This window comes from Piliocolobus tephrosceles, chromosome 13 (genome assembly GCF_002776525.5).
Source record: "Piliocolobus tephrosceles isolate RC106 chromosome 13, ASM277652v3, whole genome shotgun sequence".
Taxonomy (NCBI): Eukaryota; Metazoa; Chordata; class Mammalia; order Primates; family Cercopithecidae; genus Piliocolobus; species Piliocolobus tephrosceles.
The window spans coordinates 117,529,406-117,540,293 of record NC_045446.1 but is presented as its reverse complement, the minus strand read 5'-3'; the positions used below and the strand labels follow the sequence as shown (position 1 = coordinate 117,540,293).

The window sequence follows — 10,888 nt, the reverse complement described above, 5'->3', positions numbered from 1 at the left end:
GATCTCAGCTCACTGCAACCTGCGCCTCCCGGGTTCAAGCGATTCTCCTGCCTCACCCTCCCCAGTAGCTGGGACTACAGGTGTGCGCCACCACACCCGGCTAAGTTTTGTATTCTTAGTAGAGTTGGGGCTTCACCACGTTGGCCAGGATGGTCTTGATCTCTTGACCTCGTGATCTGCCCGCCTTGGCCTCCCAAAACATTGGGATTACAGGCGTGAGCCACCACGCCCGGCCTCAATATATTTTTATTTAACTTAAATTTAACATCCGATCCTGTGCTTTTTGTATAATATTGTGGACTCATGGGGCCTTTTGACCCCTAAGACTGGTTTGGCCTCGCTTAGGGTAAAGGAAGAATGTAAGAAAATTTAAGAGAATTAGGATATAAGTTAGTATGTTTGAGAGCAAAAGCCATATCATCCCACCCAATATTCTATTGAGAGAGGCAGAAGGAATTCTCCCTCTTCAGGTTCAGTGACTCGACGAGATGAGCATGATGTTTGTGCTGAGACTACAGCTTTTGTTCTGTAATTAAACTAAAGCAACATAGCACCAAAAAAACAGAGCTGTTTGGGGTGGGGTGGAAGGCCAAAGGTACGGGGATGTTTCAATCTGATAAACTGCTAAAGCAAAGTTTAATCATTTTATCTCAACTGGGAACTGTTTTTTCTGTGCAGGCATAAACTTGTTTTCTCAGCAGACTCTGCTCCTAACAAGCTATCAAATACCTGAGGAAAAACCCAAACCCGTACTCTCTTTATGTCAGATTCTTATGGTGAAATATAATCAGCCTACTCCATACAAGAATTGGAGGCCATGGCATTTGTTCCAGGGTAATTAGAGGATCCCAGGCTCACTGCAGTGTCGTGCAGAGCTTTCTGTCCACAGGTGCACTTCGTTTCATCTCCCTTCCTCTCCTTTTCCAGGGGAGTTGGCATCTGGGCAGGAGCTTGGTTGGGTTGCTCTTCTCTCCCTTTACACAAGCCCAGTCACATTTCACCAAATGGAGTCACCTTACCAGTGTCCTGCTTCTTGTCTGGGCCTGAACTTGAAACCTGAGGGCAATGGGAAAAATACAAAACAAAAACCAGACATCTGTTAGAGGAAATGGAGAATGTAAAATCTACTGCCTAAAGACTGCCATATATTTTTGAGAAGTTTTGAAGTTGACCATTTTGGGGGTTGGGGATTGATCCTGCGAACCTGTGATGTACTCAAGCCTTTGGCTCTAGTGTGGTCGACACACATGCAGTATGAGTGCATTGAGAATGAATGCTGAATGCCTTCTCAGCCCTTAGAGATTACTCATGGATTCTCTTTCCAAGATACTAAATCCCATTTTGCCGCTACTGAAATAATAACTTTAGTCATATTTTTTTGATCTCATGTTTAGACAAGGTCACAGTCAGGATAGACTCAGATACCAACTCAGTTAATGAGTATGCAGATTTCTTAGAAAAGGGGTTGAGATCATTGTGGTCTTTGCATCCAAGATCCTTTTAGGCCAAGCATGACTTGAATATTGACCTCGTTGTTCATTCCCTATCTGTTCATTACAGAGGATGTGAAACCATATCAAGTTAATGGAGTCAACCCAACCTATCCGGAATCCCGCTATACCTCGGATTACTTCATTAGTAAGTTCATTTCTACTCCTTTATAGGAAACTAGGAAAAGATCCCTATCTCCGTCGATCTCAGGCTCCTTCATAGTAATTCTATCAAAAATAATATCTTCTTAGATGTAGACTCTTCTTTGTTACTTTATTTTATTATTTTCCACAAAGCACAAAGTTTCAACCTATATACATGGTTCATTAACCTACCAAGTTCCTACACACTGAGATCCCTCTCTGATACCTTCAACCTGAAAGTCATGCAGAGAGACTGCAACTGGAGCCCCGAAACTTTTGTTCTGATTTGGTACTGTTCACTCTGATGGCCAAAAGAGGGTTGGGTTAGGAATTTGATCTTGGCTGTTGTTGTTTCCTTTTTACTAGTGGAGATGACAGCATTTCCTCTAAAATCCTTCTTTAAGAGAGTGCTGTGCAGCTTCAAATTCTATTAGAGGAAATATAGCCTTCTCCTTTTTCGTGCAAGATACCGGCCATACTGAAGACAGAGCCTGAGGGAAAGAATGCCTGCGGGCCTGTTGCACTAATGTAAGCTCTGAGCTATAGGACCGTCTTCTCTGATGGCTCTGCTTTTACAGGGTGTATTAAACAGGTTTTATTTTTTCATTTTATCTTTTCACATGATTACAATTTTTATTCCAGTAACACAATGATGTTAACTACCCTGTGTCAAGAGCTTATTGTGTGGGGAATGTTGTAGGCATTTTACCTATATCCTCATTTCATCTTCATCGCAGTGCTCCGGGAAAGATCGCAATCACCCCCATTTTATAGATGAGAATGTGAAGTCAGGAAATCAATTATCTTGTCAAGGGCCATAGCTATTTAGTAGTGGACAAGGTTAAAACCCAAGCCTTTCTGATTTAAAGTATTTTCCCTTTATTCTCTAAGGAGCTTGTTCCATGTCATACGGCCTCTGTCGGTGGTGAAAAACTGCTTTTTTTAAGGTACAAATCTCTCCTCTCTTTAATTGCAAACCCTTTGTTTCCAGGCTATGGTATCGAGCATGCCCAGTGTGTTCCACCATCTGAGTTCTCGGAGCCCAGCTTCATCACAGAGTCCTATCAGACGCTCCATCCCATCAGCTCGGAAGAGCTCCTCTCCCTCAAGTATGAGAACGACTACCCCTCGGTCATTCTCCGGGACCCTCTCCAGACAGACACCTTGCAGAACGACTACTTTGCTATCAAACAAGAAGTCGTCACCCCAGACAACATGTGCATGGGGAGAGCCAGTCGTGGTAGGTCATGTTTCTTCTCTAAAAGCTCTTGTGTTTACAAGAATTACCTGACTGTGAGTTTTTTCAGGTTCCATTTTTTTTTCTCATTTATTAGACATGTAGACTCCTCAGTTTCAGCCTTCCCATCTTAGAGTGTCCAGATACGAAGAACTTTCCATCGTGGTGTTTTAGCCAAGTCCATTATTATGACAAAGGCCATGGGGTCCACAGTGAAATCAGAATCAGGCAATGTAAGAAATTAAATGTCTTACCTGGGCAAAATGTTTCCTTCAATTAATAACTCAGGTTGAATTTGGTCACTTTGAAAGGTATGCTCTGTTTTCCTTGAGGAGGACATAATTGAATAAAAATGGTTCAAGTCATCACCCTGGAAAACCCTTGAGCTTAGCATGTGTCCTGGTGCTCCTCCCAGAGGACTCCTGGGTCTGACTGTAGATCCTGGCTTGGTACCTGGAATGGCCTCTGCTGGCCAGCCTGGGATCTTTAGCCTCCTGTGACTTTTTTGGTTTGGGAAGATACAAGCTGGTTAACCAACCGTTTGTTTGGAACCAGTCATCAGCAGTGTGGTGAAAGTGTGTATTTAGCTAGAGGACCAGGGAAGGAGGTGGCCAGGGGTTTCCAAAAGAAGGTAGTTTTGTTAACATGACTATTATAATAATGATAAAATGTTCACTGTCAGTGAAGAAAATGTTTCAAAATAGAGCTGGCTGACATAGAGCAAAAAAGGTAAAATGCACCCAATCTTTAGAAACAGGACATAAACGCTCAGAGATACAACCTACCTAGTAAAGTGTCCAAATTGTTGTGTTTCTGAGAAAAATGCAGTCTCTTGTAAGAAAGGGTTTGTCTATTTAGCAAGAGCTAGATGATTTCTAAAAAGGTGAAAAAGATGACTTTTCTGGTGGGTAACTGGGAAAGAATTATAAACGGGAAGAGGAACGGGAGAAAGCTGACAGGTGGGGCTTGGGTCGGATGGCAGGCTGGGGCTGGCCTATGAGTGATTTCTGCTCAGTGACTGACCATATGTGGTACCTATTGTGAGGCTCTTGGAGGAGAGCCCACTGGCACCTTCACTTTGAAGAATCGTGGGTCCTGCACATTGTCATCTTCTTCGAGTATTCAGGCTCACACTTCCTCCCAGCAGGCCTAGGGATCACCAGCAAGCCCTGCAGAGGGAAAGTCCCTGCAAAATCAGAACCCCTAATCTTCCTTCTGAAGGCCCCGGGGTGTTTGTGTTTCAGACCGAGGGGGATGGGTGGGACCAGTCGGCCTTCCCCTTTCTGGCTCTTTTTATTTTTGGGTGCGTGTCTATTTAAATACATACACACAAGCCTGTGTATATGTGTTTCTTTTTTATCAGGGGGGTCACAGCATTAAAACGACTTTCTTCCTTGTGGGACTTTCTGTACATCTACACGGTGAGGCCAAGCCTGTGGGTTTGGGCTCGGCCATGTTGTAACTTTGGGTAGATCTCCTGTCACATTGTTTTGAAATTGCATCTGGCTTTGCATTTGTATAATTGTCTCTTCTCCCTCTCCTTTCCTTCGTTCTTGGTTTTGGTCCCCGCCACCCCTCCAACCCCAAACTAATGACTATGGACCAAAAGTGACCCTTACAAAGAGACATGAGGTATTTCTTTCTGGCTCCACTCTTCTTCCCTCCCTCCAAGTTCAGGCCACAAAAACTTGAGGGGAAGACCATTTTGTGTAGGGCTGTTTTCTGCGTGTTAGAAGTGCTGCAAATAGGGCCATTGAATCTGAGATGCTGTGATTGGTCTAGACCGAAAGCATTACTGTTAGCCGATTGTTATTTATACTAATCATAGTACAGTATTCACAGGCTGCATTACAGCATACAGAGTGCTTCTATGCCCCACTTATGTGGGCCCTAAGGACTGTCTTTGTACGAGTCTGCTCAGTGGGTGGCTGGGTGCTGTCCCATCTTCTGTCTTGAGTGCTCTGAGGTCTGTTCGGTGGAGTCAGATAGCTTTGGAAGGAGTTTGCCGAGGCCCTTCTCAGAAAGTCCGGCTGGTGGACAGTTTAGAGAACACAGGTTTTCCTGCATGAGCACCGCAGCATAACGGAGTATCTAATCCAGCTGGATTCTACCCATTTTTGGAGAAAATACCCGTAAATGAAGGTTCCCAGCACCAGGGTTGTGAAATCGAGCTCAAATGAAAGCTGCCTACTGCTGTAAACCACAGCTCTCAACAGGGTTGCATTTGCCTCATGTTTGGGGGGTTGCCAGAGACTGGTTCTGGCTTGGTTTAGCCCCCTTGCTTATTGGGAGTCCTTGGAAACTCTACTATCTTGCTTGTGAAAATTGTGATCTCCTTTTACTCCAAGTATAAAATTGGCTGATAGAGATGGAATCATTTCGGAGAGACTTTAGCATAAATACTATCAACTTGGTGGGGTGTTGATGAAAATATAAATTCTCCTTCTTAGGCTTTTGGTATGTTCGCCTCAAAGAGAAAATAAATGGCCATGAAGATCAGTAGCTGGTATGAACAAATACCTTTTTATGAGATGCCACAGAATTTCCTGTTCTGTTAAAACAAGGCTTTGACATTCTGGTTGTAGGCTGTTTCGTTGAATCATGTAGTGTAAATTTCTTGAAGAGAAAATTAGATTATTTCTAAAAAGGTGACAAAGATGACTTTCTGCTGGGTAAATGGGAAAGAATTATGAAGAAATATATATTCATTTTTAATAAGAATGAAGAGGTGCCCTTTTGATAGTGGACTGGGTGGGCCAGGCTGAAAACTCCATGAAGCCCCTCAGTTTACTTTCCAGACATAACCCTCCTGTGAATGGATGAGTGGAGGAAGGAATGAGATGAAATGGATAACACCACCTCTCTGTTGAAAGCAGTTCTGGAGGGGTCAGGAAGTAGAGAAAACCTACAGCAGTGGATTTTACAAAAAGTACACATTCAACCAAATGCGTTTTATCCGGATCTTTAAACAATGTTGGGAGCAACATATTTTCCTATATATTTAATTTAGGTTTGGGCATCTGTTCATATTTGATTTTGATTGTTTTAAGCAATCTGCACTGTCACGGAGAAGAAAATATACTGGGAGCACACTAATATGAAATTGTACGAGTCAGCCTTATTCTGGGATTTGAAATTTATAGATCAATCACCCCTGACCAATTAAGAGTTGATTTACGGATATTTCTATGTAAATATTTGCCACATCCCTTTGCCTTTTTTGGCCTGTGCTGAATTGAGGTGACCATCTAGTCTCCCATAATTTAACTTAGGTTACTTGAAAAGTATCTGAAAGTTGCATATAAAAACCATTCCTGTGAGCCTTTTTAGCTCTTAGATGCATTTGTTTTCCTCCAAAACATTTTCTTTTTTTGCTAGCCTCCTTTTTAGTGGCATTTTTACCAATGGAAATTTCTCCAGGAGCTATTGTGCAATCATAGCAGCTGTTTATAACCTGGTTTGGGAAATTAATGAACTTGCATGATCTTGTGGTCAGTTAAGAATGCCTTAAGCAACTCACACAGTAAAGGATTTCTGACACTGCTGTGGACCTTAACTCTTTAATAAACCTTTTAAGTATTGCGTATACTTTTCCAATGAAGTTTAAATTTCAATACATAATTTTACTTGGAGAGGATAAAGAATATGGTTTTCTGTTTAGAAGAGTGATAGTGTGTGTGATATTTTAAAATCTCTTGGGAAAAGCATCTTATACCATCTTACTCTATTTGAAAAGGCATAGGGTCAGTTCATGTATTTTATGTTAAAATAGTATTTGGGAAAAATGCTAAGAAAATAGCACTTTAGTTCCAAGGTCAAAAAAGGCCAATCTGCTCTTAGTCTAATGGGATTCTTTTTTCTTATGACCAAAATATTTTCCAAACTGGGCCTTTTGAAATCATCTCATTGGCTTGAGTTGGAGTGTGGAAATCAGCCTGACATTGCTCCGATTTCTTCATTTATTCATTGGGCCTACAACACCAGCCAGAAATCGTATCATAACATGTGTGATCCTCAGCTTCTAGATTTCTGGCTTTAGAACTCTTGAGGACCCAAACATTACTCTGACAGATGTGAGCAGCGTTGACTCTGACTCTCTGTACTTGGAATTCTCAAACCAGGCAGCAGAGTGGCCGTGGACCCTCAGATGGTGGCCTGGTGCAGCCCCTTTCCCCAGAGTAAACCCATGACCCCTGAAGCTTCCATTCCCACTCGCCTCTCCCTTCTTCCGTCCCTCCTGCAGATCTGATTAGCAATCCGTCCTCCATAAGAGGGTTTTTACAGTTTTTTTTTTCCCACTCCCTCCTCCCCTGTCCTCTTCCTACCTCCTCCTTTACCTCCAGGTAAACTCGGGGGCCAGGACTCTTTTGAAAGCATAGAGAGCTACGATAGTTGTGATCGCCTCACCCAGTCCTGGAGCAGCCAGTCATCTTTCAACAGCCTGCAGCGTGTTCCCTCCTATGACAGCTTCGACTCAGAGGACTATCCGGCTGCCCTGCCCAACCACAAGCCCAAGGGCACCTTCAAGGACTATGTGCGGGACCGTGCTGACCTCAACAAGGACAAGCCTGTCATTCCTGCTGCTGCCCTAGCTGGCTACACAGGTAGGCGCCCTCCCGCTGCTTAGGCCAACTCCATCTGCACGTTTCTGTGGGTGGGATCCTTCCTGGAAGGCACTGTGCACCTCTGACCAGAGACGACGACAGACTCCCTTTTGCAGGGCAGCGGGGAGAAGTCTCTCTAAGAATTCTTTAGTCTCTCCAGCCACTCTGCTTGTGAATAGCCATTGATTTTTGGAAGCAAATAGTATCATTCTCTTCAAAGGGATCATTTCCAAGAATGGTAGGAAACTTATATTTTGGTGTTTTTCCATGTCTGGGGGAAGGGAACTGTGATGATTTGGTGTTCCTGGAAACTGTCTAGTGGCCTGGCATCAGGGGATTTTTCCTGGTCTGCTCTTGGGAGGTCTTTCTAAATACAAAATCAGCAGTAGCATCTCTCAAAGGCACAACTGAATGGCCTCCACACTGGACTCTTCTGCAGCACCGTTCTCCTTAGGCCAGCTGTTCAAATGTGGGAGCAGTGTCCTCAGTGACACTGCGCCCTGTCCAGATCCATCCTGGCCTATAGAGAAGACCCCTTCTCTCACTCGACTTTATAGTTATGATAGTGATGAGTGAAGAAAGGCCAGAGAGAAAGGAAGATGTAGGTTGAGAGCTTGAGCTGTGATTGAGACTCTGGTAGTAGAGCAAAACAATTCTTTCTTCAAATGGGTTGTAGCACATCTTGCTACTTAACCAGAAAAACCTGTGGAGAGTATAGCTGAGAAATAGCCAAGGAGTATTAATGTGTTAATCATCAGATCTTTCTGTAAGATTGTAGTGTCTTCTAAAAATTAGAAAGTGTATTGTGAGTAGAGCTTATTTTAAAGTAGCTTTGATTACTTAGATGTGGTCTAGGCCTTTATTCTCTTATAATTCTCTCCACTCTGGATGCGTTTTCATGTAGGGACCCTTTGTGTGGATGATGACAAACAGCAAGATCTGTGTTTCTCTTGAGGTATCTGTCTCTTCTTTAGAGTATGCTGAATCCTCATTTTTGCATTCAGGAAAGCCTTAGGTCTTTTAAGAAGAAAACCAGTGACCTTTGAAAACAACTCAAATGCTTGAAAACTTACTCCCCCTTCAGAGATCAGGTGTTTCTCTCTTATGCTGCATTCCACATAGCTCCTAGTGCAGTTCATTGCATGAGCAGTGCTCAGGAATTATGTCTACAGGTTGGGGAAGCAACAAGGTCAAGGCCAGGAATGGAACTCAAAGGCCCTTACTTTATTCTTTCTACAATACCCCGGTGGTCTTTGCTTGAACATGGCTAGCATGTAGGAACTTACTACTTTTCAAGGGAGTCTTTTCCCATCTCTGGAAGAAGATTATTAGGAAGTATATTCATTTCCATTAGAAACATCTGGGGTGAGGAAAAGTATATTAAGTCACTCTCAGGATGTACAAGAGTGCCAGCTCATGCAGTTATACCTGTTAGGGGTTAAAGAACTAGACTGCACTTGAATATAGCGATAAAGGAAGGGAGACGTGCTGCTTAATTGGGAAGAGAAAGGAAAGGCAGAGGTAGCTCTAAAATGACTTTGTGGCCTTGCGAGGTAGACTTTGTCTCTAACTGCCAGTGCTTGCTTCTGTTTTTGTGATGCAGGGGAAACTGTGCTCTAGGTCTGACTTATGTCTGGATAGATTGATAGTTGCCTGCCCACCCTCTCCTCTGCCCTTCCTTCCTTCCTTCCTTCCCTCCCTCCCTCCCTCCTTTCCTCCCTCCCTCCCTCCTTCCTTCCTTCCCTCCCTCCCTCCCTTCTTCCTTCCTTCCTTTCCTCCCTCCCTCCCTCCTTTTCTTTCTTTCCTTCCTTCCTTCCTTCCTTCCTCCCTCCCTCCCTCCCTCCCTCCCTCCCTTCTGTCCTTCTTCTCTCTCTCTCTCTCCCTTTCTCTCTTTCTTCAGACATGGGATAAGGGAGTAAAACATTTAGTGAGTAGAAGAAAAGGGGTGGTGATTATCACTTAAAAGTCTCAAAGACTGAAGTAACCATTTTAATTTAAAAACATTTTAAATTAAATGTTTAAAAAACATTTTTGAAGCATCTTACCATTTAATTCTTTCTCGTTGACAATTGCAATTTCACTTTTTATACTATCTCATGTGGTGGCGAGAATAATAGTCCAGAAAACAGAAGTCCTCTGTGTTTCCTCCCAACTCGAACACACTGTGTGGTTTTAGGCAAATTTACCTTGTTACCGTTTTCTACTTTTAGTGAAGTAGAAGTGTTCATTCTTGTCTCGGTGGCAGGAAATCTGTGAAAATGTAATTGAATTAAATCAACTAATTAAATAAATGAATGCTGAACATTGTGCTAGACATAGAGGGAAAAACCCTCAATTATAACAATTCAATTATTTCAGCAAATGTCTGAGCGTATATTGAGTGCAGAAAAGCGAATATGAGGGCTCACTGTCTCCTTGAATTCAAGATATTTTAAATATCCTTAGACTTGAACTGGGTTCTCCTATTATTGTGGTCTGAATGAAAGTTGGGATTTGTTAGGTATATGAGGAGCAACCCACATTTTAGTGTTTATTTTTTTCCTTTAATTGATACCTGATGAGCACCTCCTGCCTGTACTGCAAACTCATCCTATGAGGGTGATCTCACACCTTCATGGTGCCCCCGCCAGCCTCATTTAAGATGCATCCTAGGGAATAGGGAAGCGGATGAAATGTGCCCATATAGCCTCGTCCACCCCCTGAGGCAGTCACTGGAGTGCCTATAAATGGGTGTCTAGCTTTATGCAGACATGTTAAGATGAGCTGAAATTTGCAAAAGTACTATGGAAAGCAGAAATCATTGTATAAACTTGTTGGCAATACATTTTATTGCTTGTAAAAGTTACACTTACTTGCTCGGGTTCTGCTCAACTTTTCTGTATGTTCCCTTAAAATTTGATTGCTCCAGAATATGTTTGGCCACACAGTAGGGGTACACATAGCTCTATGTCACTATTACTTGGCCTGAACTAAAGGGTGCATGCTTAGATTCTCCAAGCTGGGAAGAGCATCCATCTTCCTGCCGTTGCACCAGAAGTCTGGATCTTTGTCCATATCACCTCCAAAGGAATACATTTTACTTCTTGATAGGATGTCTTTCTTACTGCCCTGTAAGTGTGGAAATCAGTTAGAAACTGAATTTTCACATTCTCTTGCATAGCTACATTCTTCCTCCAAAGATAAGAAAATTGCATCAACCTTCACTGGGCTCCCATAGCAACTTGTTAAATTAGGTCAAGATGCGGGGGCAGATAACATGGCTTGAAAGCTTGCTTGTTAGCTGAGTTAAGAATACATCAAATGCAATGTTGGCTTCCGCCAAAATGTACCTCCTTACCTTACTGTGAACTGTTTACGGTTATCAAACTGATACCATCAGAAAGCTCCATTTTCTTTTGTTCGAAGATACATTA

General features: G+C 42.8%; 1 protein-coding gene across 4 annotated transcripts in view; it reads left to right on the top strand.

Annotated features, from left to right (window-relative positions):
* ETS1 (ETS proto-oncogene 1, transcription factor) overlaps positions 1-10,888 on the top strand; it is a 63,286-nt gene that overhangs the window by 35,017 nt on the left and 17,381 nt on the right. For 2 of the 4 annotated variants that reach the window (XM_023208620.3, XM_023208619.3), the window contains 3 exons: positions 1,561-1,638; positions 2,626-2,874; positions 7,215-7,475. In XM_023208620.3, the coding sequence (XP_023064388.1) occupies positions 1,561-1,638; positions 2,626-2,874; positions 7,215-7,475 (588 nt within the window). The remainder of the gene's footprint in view (positions 1-1,560; positions 1,639-2,625; positions 2,875-7,214; positions 7,476-10,888) is intronic. The other 2 variants (XM_023208621.3, XM_023208622.3) reach the window with 1 other exon arrangement.